Here is an 18,726-nt window from a genome sequence, read left to right on the forward strand (position 1 = left end):
ATTGCTTTATAAACATTTGTATTTTTTGGGCTTTGGTTCTAAAGTGTACTTTCCACATTTTGTAATTATTATTTAAAACAGTGGTTCTCAAATATTTTCATGAAAACGATTTGTGCCACAGGGAGCATTTGTGTTGTTAGAATGTTTCAAAAATATTAGTTTGAAATATTCCACATTTTATTGCAAGAGTTTTTGTTGCTTCTTTTTCTTTTTGGGCTTGTTTTCCTAGACCCGTTGCTTATTTCTCTCACAAACTATGGCAACACTCTTCAGCATCCATGCTCCACCCATTAAAGGACCAGTGGTGCTGTGGAGAGTGGCAGTGCTGGATTGTGATCATGCAGAATGCTGTGTGATTACATGTGTTAATCTTTTTTTTTGTATTATCTTAAATAATGTTTTTATTTACTTTATACTTAGGCCTAACTGAGAGAAACATTGTGAAACTGCTGTTTTTACTCACGCCAAAATGGGAAAGCATGAGTTATGGTGATGGCAGCAAAAACCTTTAGTGTCATCCGCCTCTACCCTTTCCATTAAGAAGTTTATTAAATTAAGTAGTTCTTATCTTCTGTTTCTCCATGAGCTTTAGGAAAAATTGAAAAATTCCATTGACCAGATCTGTAGGGGGCGCAGACAGTGGCGTAACTAAACATTTTTTCCATTCGGTGAAATATTTTCTTTTCTGGAAGGTTTCTCGAAAATGCAAGCTTATTTAAACAGTAGCCTACTTGAGGCATATATTAAAGCTGTTCAATTAACATAGCCTACCTTTAAGACAGGGTATGTCCGGATTTATTAGCACTGGACATGCTTTTTAATTAATCTCCTTTTCTATTTTCTCCTTTTATTTTGGGCTGAAACAGATGTTCATCGTCCATTCTTGCCCGGTTGGTGGCGCTATGCACTATCAGCTGTTAGTAGCATATGCCATAAATGACACAAGAAGAAGAATTACGACCAATCACACGACAAAAGGGGAACAGTGTTGCCATGTCCCTCTATTATAAGCGATTTTGGGCTTATTTTTCTGTTGTAACTCGTAAATATTGGTAGTTGCGGTTTTTTGGGCTTTTTTCTAAAGTGTACTTGCTTATTTAGGCTTACTTCAGAATTGTTTAATTATTTTAACCAGTGGTTCACAAATATGTTCATGTCATGTCTTTCATCTGAAAACGTTTTGTGCCAGGGACCCCCGTACCAGATTTGTGTTGTGTTGTGTTGTGTTTTTTTAAATAACAGATCTACAAGCTGAGCTTGTAGACCTGTTATTTTCAATGTATAAAGTGCTCATAATGGCCTCCCTAGTTGCTTCTTTTGGGCTTGTTTTTCTAGACGTGGTTGCTTATTTCTCTTACAAAATCTGGCAACACTGAAATGGAAGACCCCCTAGCTTCCGGCCTAAAATAGACGACAACATAGAGTTGAAAGACGAAGAGGGGAAGGTGTTTTTGTGGTATAATCTGCTGCTTTGCATCTTTCAGATACTGTATCATACATGGTAAGTAATGTGCTAGTGATACTACTCACATTTTGTCGAAGAAGTACGGAACGCTGTGCCAAATAAAACAACGACATAGTGTAATAAGGCAGAGGGTCACCGGTAGGGCCACGGTCTCAGATGCTACTGTTGCTTGCTCAGCTAGCTAGGTTAACCTACGGTAACTGTTGTCAGAAGGGGGGATGGTGTTGTTTGGTTTAACGAGTGACCCTGTTAGAACTGGCGACTTATTTCAGCCGAATGCATACTTTGGTGGTTATCGTAGTTAGTTACCATAGTATGGGTTGTTTTACTTATAATACGCGTACAGAATAACAACGTGAATGAGTTCGCATGCCGTAAAAAAAAAAACACCGAGATAGTAGATTGTCACTTACCAGTGTTGTTGGTACGTGACACTTTTTATCAAACAAGACTCCAAGGATGAATCAGAGATGAGTATGTTTTTGATACTGTAATTAGTGGTTTCAACCCTTTTCCTATTAAGGTCCATTATTTATTCGGGATTTGAGCCACGGACCACCATTTGATGAGATTTAGACTCAAGACCCAAGACTAAGCATATTTTGTTATCGGTGGATGAGATTTTGTCTGCTGTATTGATGCCTGTCGGTACCATTGGAGAGATGACAGGCAAACGTTGAACAAAATAACAATTCTTCTACATTCTATAATTGTGTAGACTTCTTGCAAATGAAGTAATGCAGATGTTTATCAATACTTTAACTCTTGAGAGAGTAAAATGAAACCAAATGGACCATTCACTTTAAACTCTAGAGTTTAAGATCTATAAGGGTCCATATGGTTACCAATACTCCATCATTTAGCTGGGGACCACCTGGAACCTCCTCAAGGACCACTGGTTGAAAACCACTGTATTAGAAGAACCAAGCTAAGGGCATTCACGAGGACAGTTGTAGCATTCTCTACGTCCAAGTGATCCCCAGCTAAACGATTGATAGTTGTCCATATGTTCGTCACCATATGTTTATCATTCTGCTGCTCTGCGATTTGTATCTGGTGAACATTATAGGACTCCTCACTGCGTCCTGTATGATAGATTGGGTTGGCCTTCCTTGGCTGACAGGTGAAACAAACACTGGTACCTGGTACCAGTACAGGTACTGGTATTTTTAAGGTAGTTGATGGGACTTTACCATTGTATATTTAATCTCTGTTGGAATGGAATCCTGGAACGTATAGGTCACACTCCAATGACTGGCTCATGCTAAAGGTCCCCAAAGTAAATTCTGAACTGGAAAAACAGCCTTTTGTTTTAGTGCCCCAACCACTTGGAATGACCTACACTACAGCTGAAATTAAAGATCTGTTCTCCCATAACATACGGTCAATTTAATTTGATTGCAGACCTAGACCTACCCACAAATGTCTGCAACTGCTTTTAATCTTGTGTTGTATCACACATTAGGGGAACGTTTCTGTTTTGTTTTATCATTGATGTGAATGTTGATGAGAAAATGAAATTGTACTGTGATGTATCTCGACGACACTGCAAATGAGGGCAACCTCAATGTCTTTTTGAGAATAAATAAAGGTTGGATGAATGAATATAAATTACATGTAAAGGCAACTAGAACATGCACAGGAATGGCTATTTTGATCAGTGTTCCACTGTTATCTTTTCAGTAGAGTGATGACAGTATTCCTTTACTCTCTATGTAGGTAGATAGTTACTTCCTACAGATCATAGACAGCACAGGCATGTTGTACCAACTGACAGACTATATGATGTTGGTCATAGATATGGGTCCCAGAGATAAAACGTAAAATAAAAATCTTATCAAAGGGGCCAAGTATTCTAATTTCTAATACATATCAAACTGGGAGTCCTTGAAATGAAAAAAGTGAGAGAATCTTTGCTCTTAGCTGTTTTCAACAGAATATCAAGTAGACAACCACAGACTGTGGTTTGGCTGAAAGTCGCTAGTCACAGGGTCACTCGTTCAACCTAAACACTGGTCGCTTAACACAATTTATTCTAGTCAATATTTGACGATAAGAGCAAGGGTTTTCACATTAACTACACATTAGCTTGGTTGTTTTGTGTAATAGATAAATGTATTGCCTATTGCTCAAAACAGATGTTCTGAGACTTGGCTGCCCCATACTGAAGGCATAGAAGAGGGTTGACGTGGGGTTTGTTTAATGAGTTGCTCCATCCATCTTCAACCACTTTAAGCACCAGCAAAGGTGGACCCAGATTCTTAACCATGGAAACGGAAACGGTAAGTTTAACTCACTCTCTCACAGCCTCTTGATCTGTTCCTAGATGGCTGATATTTCCTGCCTATTAGCTGACATGGGAATGTAGCGTGGTATCTAACTGGTTTTTCACCCGTTTAGGAAGTTATTCCTATCTGGCAAAACAAGCCACATGGATCCACCCGTAGTGTGGTGAGGAGAATAGGCTCCACTCTTCCCCTTAAACCTCCACAAAGGGCATGCTTTCAGGTATGTTTAATTTTTCATTTTAGTACATATAGGCTATGGTGAATCACTTATATAAAGACGATAATATCCTATATCTGCCATGACATTTACAAATTTCGAACTATATTATGACGTTGTCCCTCAACATCTAACCTTGGATTTTAGGAACTGCCAGGCCTGCCCCCCTTAAGACCTATGGATGGCCCCATGGTTCCTACCCTGGCAGACATAGCTTGGATTGCCGCAGATGAAGAGGAAACGTATGCTAGAGTACGGTAAGTTTAGTCTAGACCCAGTCTAGCCCCAACCGACACAGAGGTTATTATTGGACGTGATTCCAATATCATCTTTCAATGATGATTGGCTTAGTGTGTTATTCCATGGTTTGCATTCTTTGCTTTTGTTTCCAGGAGTGACTCGCGTCCTCTGAGACATGAATGGAGACCCACACCACTCCTGGTACTCCATAGGAACTCATCTGTACCCAACTTCCGCCGTGAGGGAAAGAAGGTGGAGGGGCTAAGGAAGCCTGGTGTAACGGCAATGAACCGCACTACAGCTCTTCAGGATGAGTTAAGCAGACTACGTTCACAGATTGCCAAGATCGTCGCAACCGAATCCGGTAAGAAGCCCAACTAGATAATTGTGGTTAATCTTTCTGTGAGTTGTATGCTTGTCCACCATGTAACCTGAATTTGAAGACCACATTTGACCATGAAGCTGCTTTGTTAGGCGTGTAACAGGATCAGCCTGGCATGATCAACCCTCAGAGTATGTTAATAGTTATGCTAAGACTTTGTTTCAGTGCTGGGTCAAATACGTGTAAAGAGGCACTTCAGCTGTTCTGATTCTCCCAAACATCTTAACAACTAACGCACGACACCCAACAGGATGCGCAAGCATAAGCGCATGGACACCGCTTTTCTTCTACTCCATGGAAATGAATCCAGCCGCTCTCACTGGCAGCTCTGCTCGCACACGTGAAGATCTGGGCGGGGGAAAAAATGCTTGTCCGTGTGTATTCTCATAGAAAAACATTGCATATAGGATGACCAGATGTCCTGGTTTGGCGATAACAGTCGTGCAAAAACCTGTGTGTGTGTGCAACGCTTTTTTGATGGGTTTTCTGCGTAAGATGTGTTTGCATCATTTGGTCATCGATAATCGTTGCACCTCAGGGTTGTTTGAAAATGCGTAATGGTCAAATAGGCCTAGCACAAAACATCAGGCCTCATTCACTAACCTGTTGGTCGTAAATTCCTGACTTTATTTGGGAGTACAGGATTGTGTATATTGCATACGTCAATTCTGTAGTGCGATTCATCTAACTTCAGACGAAAAATGTCATCACTCATCCAAATGGACCCACGTGACAACTTGTAAATCAGCGCAAGCGAGTTCCTCACGCGATGGATCCGCTGAACGTTATTAGTTATAACTAATAAGTAAATAGCCTACTCTCATGTGTAATGAGAATAAGAAGGTAGTTTACAAAGTTTAACTTCACGACCAAAGGCTAATACAATTTGGAAAGGATATTATATGAGCCCTTTCTACTGAACAATTGCTCAATCACCTTGCCGAGTTAAAAAGATGAGTTGGAGTTGGCATGAAAGCCTAATGGGTGAAACTGTGGCCACACTTGCAGAAACGACGAACAAGCAGAGGGACCTAAAACCTTATATTTCCAAATAGTAGCTTGAGTGTTTAATACGCAAAATCGATTTGGATCGTGGAGCGTTTAAAAGAAACCCGGCGGCTATTTGCAGCAGGATTTTATTTATTTTTGCACCGGCCTGCACCGGGCCATTATTTGGTTACAGTTCCAATTAGGCTGAAGAAACTGCAAATAATAGCCCCGGCTTTGCATGGACCCAAATTAGGCTGAAGAAACTGCAAATAATAGCCCCGGCATTTGCAAGGAACGGGGCGTTTATTTGGACGGGCCGTTTAATACGCAAAATGGTGTCAGACCCCGGGCATTTAGAAGGAACCAGGTGGCTATTTGCGGTAGGGCCACTATTTGGAAATATACGGTAATTCAGCTCTAAATGTGTCAACTGAAAAAAAAAGATACGGTTGAATTTGCATCATATCTATTATATGCATCCAAGCAATAGATTGTGTGACTATTTTGGGAGGTGTGTGTAATATGATCAGTCTCTCATGATCAACCATCTGTGTTATTAAGCAAGTTATTTTTACCATGTTAATTGTTAGGGTCATTGTTATGTTGAGTACTGTATAGCGAAAATAACTCACTAATACGTAACATGACGTGGTAGTAGTGACTCCAGGAGAGTTACTGATTGCTCACCACCTTTCCCATGCTTCAGCCTTTTATCACAGACATCTGAAATGCCATGTTGTCTCAGTGACTGAATGTCTCACCATTGATTATCCAATTAATGTTTTTGTTAATTCATAGAAAACCTACCTACCAATTTCTCGCCCCACTCTGTTCTTCCCGTTCAGGCTCCAACCCGCTGACCCCTGACCTGCTTTCACCTGACGACACCAGCATGAGCTTTTCCCTGGCTCCTTTCGAAACGGCACCCTACCACCCAGCAGCCACCGCTGCCGCCTCCTTCGTCATCAGTGATGTCACAGAGGAGGACGAGGAGGAAGATGAGGAAGACGACGTCGTCTCTGTGGTGTCGGAGCTGGTCCCCGACCCCCTGCCTCCTGTCTCAATGACGGCCTCTGCGACCTTTGACCTGGATAGGCCCAGCATGGACTTCCGAGAGGCAGAGGAGGACACCGTGTCGCTTTCCAAGTCCACCAGCTTTGCCGATGTCATGGATATCCTAAAAGATATGAACCGCATGAAAATGAGCAAGGACAGGTAAGCGATACCAGTGGTTTAAGTGTCTCATAGCTCATATTTGTTTATGACTGCTTAAGACAATGTCCTGAGCGGTGCCCTGTTGGTCCAACCACTAGCACAACAGTACAGAACAATCTTCTATACTGATGCGCTTCCTTGGGCAGCATTTGAAGGTAAATGGCTTCTGAATAAATGTTATCACCATCAATCAGTCCTTGGATTACAACCTGTTTTGTCTGCTCTGTGTCAATGCAGGTACAACTACAACAGAGGCTGTACCTCCTTGAGAGAGGAGGACTCCGCCACTCTGATTTCAGAGGCCCTGCGGAAAAAGTTTACCCTGAAGGAAGAAGACATGAAACGGAAGTAGCTAATCTTCCCGTCTCTCAGCGCTACAGCATGTAAGTCGGGACAGGACAATAGCTTTGAAATGATGCTTGAAAAGTTACCTCAACAAGCTGTTTATTCAAGGGTTATTGTTTTGGGTTATTTGTTTTAAAGCTTTGCAAGTGTAATATATATTGTTTCCACTCATTCTATGAAATGTCTCTGCTTGTTAAAAGGCCTTGGCCTGTGGAAATGTGTACCCATGAAGACCCAGCTTGGCCTCTCTGACCAATGGCAATGTAAGGAAAATTCACAAGGTCAAACGGTCAAAACCAAAACTAACAAAGAAATGATTCAAATCCACTGTCCTAGTACAATGGAAAGGGAAATTGCCTACTCTTGATCCAGTCAACAGTCAGTTTATCAACACATATCCAATGAAGTCTCCCTGAAATATACGATACCTTAGCACAATGGTACAGGAAGTTATTCACGTTGAAGTTACTTTGTTCCCATAACTCGGATTGATTTAACTGCTGCCAATAACTTGCCCTTTGTGCAGGCTATATTCTCTAAAGAGCATAGTAATTGTACTGCTATTGCAAGAGTCAAGTTGTATACTGGGATTTTTTTCTTACAAATATAAACTTTCTATAGAAGAGAAGATGCAAGTAAACGTTTTTTTTTTAATTAATGTAAAAAGTCCTCCAACATACTTGAAAACATTTTATGTACAAGCAGAAAGATCTAGCCAACAAACAGTGATGACTTATTACACCTTGTATGGAAGAAACTTTGGAGCCTGTTAATGTCTTTCATTGAAATATTGAGTTTGGTAATGCTTTAGTCTGTTCACAGCATCATATCTGTTGCTCCCTGTTCATAAACCACTCCACCGCACCCATAAAACTGCTAATTTCATTCCTTTATTTGGTTTTCCTTTAACCTTAAGTTTAAGAGCCACTGGGTAAAATGACAGTTTCTCACAACTCGGAAGCCTATACGTGTGTGTGACATAGTTTGAGCTGGAGTGATTTGTGTGATGCATAAAAACAAGCAAGACCTTGCTGAATGACTGTTCTACTGTTGTGTGACAGAAATATGTATCTACTGCGTGCTGCTGTTGATGTCTGTTGAAGACTACACCAGAAACAAACTTGTACAGTTTTTTTTTATTAATACAGTGACTTCCCTGTGGCTTAGAAAGGGTGTCTCTTCAAAGTTGAAAAAAGAAACAATTTACTTACCTTACCATGTCACTGGTTTTCCTTTGACATACAGACTCCTAAACTCTGCATGTGTGCTTTAATATTCTGTATTCAGGGTTATGTGAAAGCGAGTATGACGCCTGTGTGACTCATGATGACGAGTTTTCCTGTTGACGCCTTACTACAACCTATTGCCTGATTTTATTCCCTGTTATTGTTCATTTCAAAAGCCATTTTTTAATCTGCCCACCCGCCACAATTTCACCCACATTACATTTTCTCAGAATTTGCCCCTACTGCTGAAGAGTGTTAATTGCACAGTGACTTTTACGCCCCAGTAGCTTTTGTTCGCCTGTCGTTTGTAGGTCCAACTATATCAAGTTAGAATGATTGATATTTTTACTATAATTCCTCTTTCAATTACTATACGTGTAATTACGCATGGAACACCGGTGAGTGACTCTTTTAATGTAGTTTTGCAGTGTGAGAGAATATGCCCATCTGTTGGGAAATACCCTTTAGCCTTCTCTGTAACATCATTCTTGTACTGTAGATGGAGTTGATAAAATATTCAGTAACCTGGCATTGCACAATGTCTATTTCTGAGCACTATGTTATTGTGATGTTAGACATAGTTCACTCAACTTAAACTATATGTAGTCTTTTACTTGAGCTGTTGAACCTATAAACCATGTGAAAGGGAGCGAGAAGTCTGCTAGTGGTACCTTTATAATTCACAAACCTAACAAAATTGTTATATTTTTCCCCCTTTAGTTCAGCCTATGCCACCTCATATCCATTTAGGCTAATTTATACTTCATTGTTAGTGAGGATTACTACCACCATGTGTATGTTTGTGTCCTGCTGTAATGTGGATGTCTTGTTTGTCTTGTTTTGAAATGTAAATAAATATGGGCTGGTATTTTGAAAAAGTGATGAATTACTTGGAATATGCATCAGAGAAGAACGAAGCAGCCTACCATTTTGCATTTTCATGCAGTTGCACTGAATCACCATGAGGTGGCAATGTAGGGACACCAAATAAAATGGTAATTTCCAAATAATGAGAAACTTAGACTGTAGTTTTTTAACCCTTCTCGAAATAATAAAGTCGTTTGTTTACAATTACATATATACTATAAACACACAATAGGGCGTGTGTTAGGTGTATGTTTTTCAGTATATATAATCTCATGCATCTAAATATGATGAACCAGCAGTATTAAAGAGAGGGAAATATGTTATTATATATGCCTTTTTTTGTGTGATTTTTCTTTTTTTTTATGCTATTAAAATCTGATCTTAAATCAAGGGTTCAAGATTAATTATCCCATGATTGAGACAATAGAACCTTCTATTCTCTTCACACATTGGTGGGCCTATTTGTTTGACATAGTTTGCCTCACAGCAAGATGAAGTTGTGGAGTTTAAATAAATGTTCTCCCCATGTTCACTCAGACCTGGCTGGAGCAAGCAGATACAGTACACACCGCAGGCAGTTTCACAACCCAGAACACAATAACCATATTAAAGGGACAATTTACCCCAAAAATGACCGGCGGAGTTCGACAAGAGTCTCCTAGACTCCGCCGGTCATCAAATTATTGGCTTAGGAATGTGACGAAAACAAAAAAATCTCCCATGAATTCAAGGATTCATGTGGTGAGTGTGTGTAGAAAATAAGTAACTTTTTGGGTGAACTATCCCTTAAGCTCCAAAGGTGTAGAGCCAAGTCAAAACCGGAAGACTATAACCAAGGACTGTAACTATTTAACCTATAAAGAACAACAAAAATGGTTAATGGTAACATTTTGATTCTGATGACATTTTAAATCAAAACAAGGCAGGTGCGACAACAGAAGTGAACTTGAGCCTCTTGGGGCATGCCGGAATAAGACGGGGGGCAGTCACTCTGCTCGGTGTAATGGCACAGTGCTGTCCGAGTTGCATACCAATAGGGGGGAATTGGTTAATCTATTTTGAAATTGCACATGGTGGTACTTGACAATGAAAGTAAATGAGAGTACTTTGAGGCCGCTTCTAGAAATGTTGATATGAAATGCACCTCTGCTCCCGAATGTTAACAAATCGTAAATGTGAAATGAATCAATATTGAGCAACTGCATGGGCTATTTCTCACCTAAAATGTTATCAGAAAATAGTCTCCGATAACATTTTAGGTGAGAAATAGGCCATGCAGTTGATCGATATTGAATCATTTCCTGATAACATTTTGGGCGAGAAATAGGCCATGCAGTTGCTCAATATTGATTAATTTCACACTTACAGAAACTATTTTCTGATAACGCAGAGGTCTGGGCGTGAAAGTGCCTGGTTGTAAAACTGCCTGGGCCGTATATCTGCCTGTACTCCAGGTCTGCAAGCTCCCCCTTGTTTCCTCCCACACCAAAAGAGACACAGATTAGGGCTATACTCCTAAAAGGCACCAACCAAACGAGCTGATCCCGGGGGCTGCTCACAGTGTCTGCCCCCTGGGCTGGGTTAAATGCAGAGGACAAATCAATTTCCCCATGGGGTCAATAAAGTACTGTAGAACTACATTTGTTACGTTTGTTGTTAACCCACATTGTTCAGTTTCTACTTATTCTCAAACATCGAAGATGATCCAGTCCCTCAGTGAGTCAGCGCCTATTTTCTGTGTTTCCGAGTCCTTGGCCTACTTTGTCCCTTGTCACCTCCACTGTGGACTTCCTACTGTACCTATTTTAGATGCAGGGAGATGTCTGTGGAGAGTTCAATTAATAGGGCTCGGCATCAAAATGTGTCTTTGTTCAATCTATAAATATAGTACTTTAGAATGACATTGACATTTTGTCATCATTAGAAGATCTGCATTAAAGGTATTCGAAACAAAATAATCTACAGCTTCAAACCATAGTAGGCTAATCCCCGCAAAGGTTATGTAACAATGCTTGTAACGATGCTTATAACTGTTTACCCTATAGATCAGAGTGTCTGGTTGAAAGTGAGTACAAATCAAAGGAAATACACTATTTCCATCAGGGAGATGGTGTCTTTCAAAGTCACTAGCAGTGTCCCTGCCTTCCATCATCTACATTACCACCAAGAGGGTCGGTGGCCTTCGCAACCGTGCTAGCCTGTGATGATTAGTGGCCGTGAGGCAACAAACAAGCCAGCAAATAGTCCTATCTGTCATATTGACTGGTCAACAGGACTGTTCTTCTCCCTCAAGCTCACTTTTCATCACAGTCTCCTTGGCTTGCTGGAAGATCTTTATAAGTAAACCTGCTATTGAGAACAAATTTATCCCCAATACTCTAGTAGTAGTTATCTCTCTCTTGTCAGACGCTGTTAACTTTTTCCATTTGTAACTTGTTTTCTATTCCTCTCCCTAACAGAAATATTGATTCTGTTTAGTTGTCAGCTATAAATGTTTCCCTTCAGGGAACAAGAATTTCCCCGTGCTGTTGAAGTGATAAAGTTTCACTTTGGGCAGGAACAATGTTACAGACTTTGGCTTTGATTAATCTTTCTGACAAAAATGTTTCAAGCACTGAAGCATTGCACTGCAGTGGCAGGGTAATTTTCAGCTGCAGCTGAGCTGAAGTGAAACCAAGGAACTAGAGATTGCCCCAGAAGCTATCATTCTCATGAAACCAAGGAGCAGCATAAGAAGGTCTAGGAGGAAACATGTCTGCGCCATACACTGGCAGATTCACACCCGTGTAGACCTGATGGGTCATGTTATCCACTTTCAACCTGGATAACATGACAGGGACATGTCATTATAGACGAAAACGTTCAAGAATCTTTGAAAATATTGAACATAGCAGATCTACAAGCTCACAACATGTCGCAATGTGATTCGTGTGAGCTTGTGTTTGTCTCCGCCAGGCCGAAACTATGTTTTTGCCCCTGTCCGTGTGTTCGTCCATCCGTCTGTTAACAGCTAATCTCCGGCACCGTTGGACCGATTGGCGTGAAACTGTGCACGCACACTCCCTGGAGGCCAGAGCAGAACCAGTTGCCCACATTCCCAATAGGCCAAGAAAGAAATGCCACATTTTTCACATTGGCCTATTATAGCGCCACCAGCAGGCTGATTTTTGTAAAACAAAACTCCTACAGATTTTGTCCAAACATCACGCAAATCGGCACACATTATCTATATAGACGTCTTGATCATATTATGATCAAGACGGATCTGTCTGATTTTCATTCCATCCTGATTGGCTAAGATTGGCATCTAAAGTTTGCATGTCTGTGCAATACCTTCATCAACATTAATCCCTCAACTTCTACAGATTCCACTCACCTCTATAATGACTGATTTCCGACCATTGCTGTCCCACAATAACCTACCTGACCTGGCGGAGACCTGTGCTCCGAGGAGCACTTTTTCTAGTTTTCTTTTTTTCCCCCCACAATTTAATAAAAGCGGTTACGGATTTTTTAGTCTTGCGTAGCCAGACAATCAGAGATCTCTGCCTACGGATACATCTGATGACATTTAAATTAATTGAATGGGCTTGAACGCCATTGAAAACAAGAGGTAACAAACCTACGCCCACTGCTGAAAACCAATCCTAATACCATCCCATATGAAGGACCACCATAAAGTCTTTGCACTGATTCTGTGGAGTTATATTTATTTTCTTTCTCCCAATTTTTTTCCTCCCATTTTTTGCACATTCACTGTTATTTATCCAGTCATCACCAAACTTATCAGTAGGTGGAAATCTGTCTCTGATCTGGCTACGCAAGATTATGGAAGGTGTATCCCGATGCCCTTAGCCATGGTTCAGATTGTGGGAAGCCTATATGAGTTGCTAGTAAGTGCGTGACTGGATCTATATGTGCAAAAATCTCTCGCAGTCAGTGCTGTAGTTGCATTGGAAGGTCTTATCAGTGACAGGGAACCATAGAAATTGTCCTTTGTGACCTTGAGTATGCTTGATCTGTGCAAGACATCGCCTCCCATAGTCATATTACCTTTTTCTCCATGGTAATGACACAATGGTCTAGACAGAATGGCCTGCCAATGTGGAAGTACCAGAGGAAATACCAGAGGCAAAGTGCAGGCAGGATTCTAATGAGCATGGCAGCTCTCGAACTCTGCCTCACCCTAGCCCATAGCAACAGATGACCAGAGAGGGAAAATAGCCACAATATTGTATCAATCTGAATCTGCCAATTGCAGTGAAAGTTGAATTGATTAATCGTTGCTTGGCCCCAAATAGTTTAGATAGAAACATGGATATTTCTGGCGTGAAGGTACATGATAATAATAATAATAATACATCAAACTTATACAGTGCCGTTCTAGATACTAAGAGATTTTACAAAACAAAACAGATAACCTTATTAAAGCTAAAGAAAAACTTGAACTAAAACAGTGTGCTCCTTGGAGCACATGCAGGTCTCCGCCAGGCCGGGTTGCCTACCCAGGGCCAGCAAACTTATAAGACTTATACATCTAGTATTTTCTGTACTGATTTGTGAGTTTTGGACACATATCTATCACCTAATATAAGTGGCTGCGTTTGCAATGGACCGGAATAGTACAGGATCTGTGCTCATGGGTGAATGAAGCCACAGCGAACGAAAGCGGCAGTGTGAAACAGAACGTGATGCACATGGAGCTGACACACAGTTACACAGTTACACCACAACTATTGTCTCTACCTCACTATCTTCTGCTAAGCTTTTTTAATTGCCGCTTGTATTTTGTATTTTTATATTGTATTTTTGCACTGTATGAATTGTAACATTGTTGTTTTGATGTGTTGTATAGCACTTTGGTTGGCCTTGGTCATTGTAATGTGCTCTTTAAATCAAATTTGAGTTGAGTTGAGGTACAACTAGTGAGCGTGTATTCCCGACTTCCATCGCTCCCGACTTGCATGGCCCCCGAATCCGAATCTAGTATATGTAGTAAATATGTGAGAACTATGGTATGACCACATGACATTGAACATGGTCAGCGATATTATTTAACAGTCAGTTAAATAATAGAGTATTCCTTAATGAAGTTAAAGAAAAAGTTTGTTCATTTTTGTTTGTTCATTCAGAAGGTCATCTCTTTTGTCCCAGCATCTTACATTAAAGCCTAATTCGGAGAGCGACATGGTCGTACAACAAAGTATAAATCAGGCTTTAATGAAGTTAAACTTTAACTTTAAGCAAGCAACAGCCAACTGAGTGCAGCTTAAAATAAATTGATGACAAGGTTATTGGGGAACACCAGCCATGTCTCTACAGTTTCCTTCGCCTCAGCCCGAATTATACTAATAAAATAATTAAATAGCTAATCTACAAGCTCAGAACATGTCACATGACTCACATCCATGACGCATTGTGAGCTTATAGATCTACTATTTTTGGTATGCAATTATCATAGGGTGGAGAATAAATTAAGCATTGATTCCCCACCCACACATCCACCCACGTCATCATCAGCACATAAAACCTAACACTTATGAGTCACAACAAGGACAGCTCAGCAAAGTGCCTGCCTCCTTACTAAATCTATTCAATTTGTCACTATTATTATGTCTCTGTAGGTCTCTGTAGTATTTATTCTTGCATTCATTAGCATGCTTGTCTTCTAAACATTATTTCACAATGCAAAGTACAGTTGATGCACTAAATTGTAGCAGTGTTCAGCTACTGTACCTTTTTAAAGATTTATTTTTGGTCTTTTTATGCCTTTATTGATAGGATAGGAGAGAGATGGGGAGTGACATGCAGCAAAGGCCATCCGGATCGGGACTCGAATCGTGACGTGTTGTCAGGCTACTTTGGAGCCTAGGTGCCTGGACCGCTACGCCAGCCGTCCAGGCCCTACTACTGTACCTTTTTTGAGTTTTTTTTAAAAACTCTTATTATTTTATTCAGTCAGACAAATGCCAGATGTCAGATTGGGTTCCCCCAAAAGCATCTTTGTAACTCTCTAAGTATGCTCGTTGAGGGAGTGGGCCCTCGTCTCTGCTTGATGCGGCTGAGGTGGGCAAGAAGCAACAGGAACGTTTTTCCTATCTTTTCTTAAACCTATTAAAGTAAAAACTCTCCCAAACTAAAGATTTATACTGTAACAATACATTTAATTTATAACGCACTTTACATTTTAGCAAATCACAAAGTGATTCTATGTACATACCGTACATAGAATTAAATTATTCCACAGATTTTCAAAATATTTATTGCCCCCCACAACAGACAGGTGTCATCCCTGTTAATGCTGTCTGTTGTTTGTAGTCTTTTTGACAAGGGGCAAATATTTCATCAAAGTAAAAACATATGATGTGTTAGCTGCTATTCATTTTCCAAGAAGCTTGGGGAATGGAATATGAGTGATCTTGAAATGGCCTATGATTGATAAATGAACAAAAGTAGGAAATAACTACTGGGGTCTGTGCCACTACCTTCAGCAGATGAGCAAGTAAAACAAACAATATCAGCTTGCCTATACTAAGATTTGTTTTCTGTTAGAGAGTAGTTCTTATAATAGGAATACAATTAATAATAAAACAAATAATCTCAATTTAGGCCCACTGTTTGGATAAAATTATTTCATTCTACAGAATGTTATATATATATAAGCTGTGTCCTATCCACTATAATGAAGTGATTCTATAGCCAGAAATTGACTCTCAATTGAAAATGCCACATTTGCATTCAGGCTATGGCCTGTTCTCTGTAAAAGGTTATGGTTTATCTTCATGAACATAAACTGACAAGCGAGCTGAATTCCTGAATAGGAAAACAGCCCACAGCTTTGCATGGAAAAGTTAATGTTTGATTTGAAAGTCAAGTAGCTTATATCGGATGCCTGTTCAGCTTGATTGGTTGATTTTTATTTTGGTAAAAACAGACAAAAAGTTGTCTGTTAGTCTGTCTGTCTGTCTGCCTGGACAATATATGGAGATCCCCAAGGTCTGAGAAAGAGCCATGGTGACTCGAAAAGTCACTTCCTTTAAAATACATTTGCAAATGGTAGTACATTGGTGTGCGGATTCCTTTTATTTTGATTACATGTCGAAGCTTTGATTCAGCACCCAATTTAGTAGGTTTAGGGTGTGCGCGTCTTCTGCCTTCTTCTGATCCCCAAACTCTCCCGTTGATTCTATTTCACCCGCGCAATGACGTCATAGACTGCCAATAGGTACTGGCGTCAGTACTGACATCACCGTACTTTGTGGCCATTGCTTGTACAGATATCCCATGTGGAAATCCCCATACTGTGCCAAGTTGGTGCATCACAACTGTACTCTGTACTGCCATCATAGACTGGCCTCCAAGTAAGGCTCTGACAACAGGTGCTGATGTCAAATACTGATGGCACAGTGCTGACCTCATAGATGCTCTACATCATAGACTGGCCTCCGAACGTTGTGCCTATTTCACCCCGCACAATGACGCCTCCATGTACGCTACTCTGAGTTTACTTTAGTTTAGTTTAGTTTATTTCGATCCACATCAACAGTTACACAAAACATAACACACTGTAATTCCATATTTCATACTGTTTGATCGAAAAGGCATAGGCTGAAGTTCATAGCTTATTTATGCCTATATCCTTTATACAAGTTGGTTTAAGATATTCATATAGTTACAAAGTTCATATTGAATGAACACTCAAAAATGATCCGCAGTTACATTCAAAACTACCCTAGTTGTTCGGATTAATCGAACACTCAAAATGTTTCAATATTTACATTCATGACTTCATACTTACCCACACCATCACATGTGTGATGATGGTGAGTCTCTGACATCATAGTACTGACACGCGATATATGACTGAAGTCATAGACTGGTCTCCAGGTCATTTGTGCCTATTTCACCTATGTGGTTTTCTATAATGAAAACTAGAAAAAGTGCTCCTCGGAGCACAGGTCTCCTCCGCCAGGTCAGGTACGTTATTGTGGCCTCCTGGTGGCGCTATAAGAGGCCCATGTGAAAAATTTGAGGCAGAGGTTCTGAATTGGCATCCAGGGAGTGAGTGTGCACAGTTTCGCAGCGACCGGGCCAACGGTGCCAGAGATTAGCTGCTAACACACGGACAGGACACACGGACGGACGGACGGACGGACGGACGGAGGGTAAAACATACTCTCTCGCCATGCCTTTCGGCCTTGCGGAGACAAAAAGATTCAAAGGTGGCAAGGCAACAGTAAATAATCTAATCATATGGATCTCAGGATCTACATGGGAACAGTATGGCCCCAATGTGGATCTTGGACTTCATGTGGCCAGCCATTATGTCAGTCATCTAATCTATGACTATAAATTTGGGCAAGGGTTCATCTAGATCAGGGCCCTAAATTTAACACATTATAATATGTTTTACCTATGATCCTAGATTACAGAGGCACTACACTGTCTCTATGCATTTGATGTACAGTAGGCCTATGGGTTTGCTTTGCTTACTGTAAGTCGCTCTGGATAAAGAGTGTCTGCTAAATGCCTAAATTGTAAATATGTGTGTGTGTGTGGGGGGATCTGTGCATGTACTTCTGTGGCCTACTGGCAATGTGGCACTGATCGGTCCAGTGGTTGGCAAGATTAGGCGACATTGGCAAAATGTTGAAAATGAGATATTCATTTGCATAAAGGAATCTATAGTATAAAACTAAAATAAACACTCCAATTGGTTAGTTACATTAAAACATAATGAATTACATCTATAGACTATAACCTTTTCCACGTTTTTTAAAGGTATACACCTGTTCCCCCCTAAATGACTCTATACAGACATAATCTATTTTTCTACGATTGCACGTTGATTGTGGTTGAACTTGCTAAAGGCTCATACTGTACCATACGACTAAATAAGACCACTTAACCCCTATTTTATACTTTAAACACATTTCTGGAATCTTTAGAAAAATAGGAGTGCCAGGTTGAAAGTGATTAACACCAGGCCAAATGTGTGGGTTAACTTATTTCTAAAGGTTATAAACTATAGACTAATAGTTAATAGTAGCCTAATTCCAATGCCTGGCACACACCCCCATTATTCATTTTATGATCTGCAGCTGACCACAAGGTCAGCTTAGTATTTAACATTTAGAGGTCATGAAACTCAAATTTGTTCTGGTGTTAGGAGGATGCAACCAATGCAAACTGATATTATGTACTGTACAGAATGTAATCATCAAAGCCACAGCGGGGTAGGGTAGAAGTTATGAGAGCACTTTTCCTCAGTTTAAAATACAGTGCTCCAGGGAGATGGGACAGCTAGCAGGCGTATACTGTGCTACTTACACGCATAATGTCCTGGTGCGTTGGCTCCAGGAATAGGTCTCAGAGTTAGCACTGTCACGATCATGAAACTTTACTTGACTATTAGTTGTCATACAAATAATTGTGATTAATGATTGAATTGTGTTTTTGGCATAGAACATTGATACATATGAATAAAAATG

At 40.3% G+C, this 18,726-nt stretch overlaps 1 protein-coding gene across 4 annotated transcripts; it reads left to right on the plus strand.

The window, feature by feature from the left end:
• Positions 1-1,383: 1,383 nt before the first annotated feature.
• mtfr1l (mitochondrial fission regulator 1-like) lies at positions 1,384-8,514 on the plus strand. Of its 4 annotated transcripts, none has more exons than XM_084045833.1 (8): positions 1,384-1,501; positions 3,604-3,747; positions 3,866-3,973; positions 4,118-4,227; positions 4,363-4,574; positions 6,428-6,797; positions 7,035-7,180; positions 7,343-8,514. In XM_084045833.1, exons 2-7 carry the CDS (start codon positions 3,733-3,735, stop codon positions 7,147-7,149), a joined length of 930 nt encoding a protein of 309 aa, XP_083901959.1. In that variant the 5' UTR covers positions 1,384-1,501; positions 3,604-3,732; the 3' UTR covers positions 7,150-7,180; positions 7,343-8,514. The 4 variants fall into 4 exon arrangements, with proteins under 4 accessions (XP_083901959.1, XP_083901960.1, XP_083901958.1 ...); XM_084045834.1 differs by having other exon boundaries at positions 3,604-3,662; positions 3,713-3,747; positions 7,035-8,514; XM_084045832.1 differs by having other exon boundaries at positions 7,035-8,514.
• Positions 8,515-18,726: the final 10,212 nt, after the last annotated feature.

This window comes from Gymnoscopelus microlampas, assembly GCF_963454915.1.
Source record: "Gymnoscopelus microlampas genome assembly, chromosome: 20".
Lineage (NCBI taxonomy): Eukaryota > Metazoa > Chordata > Actinopteri > Myctophiformes > Myctophidae > Gymnoscopelus > Gymnoscopelus microlampas.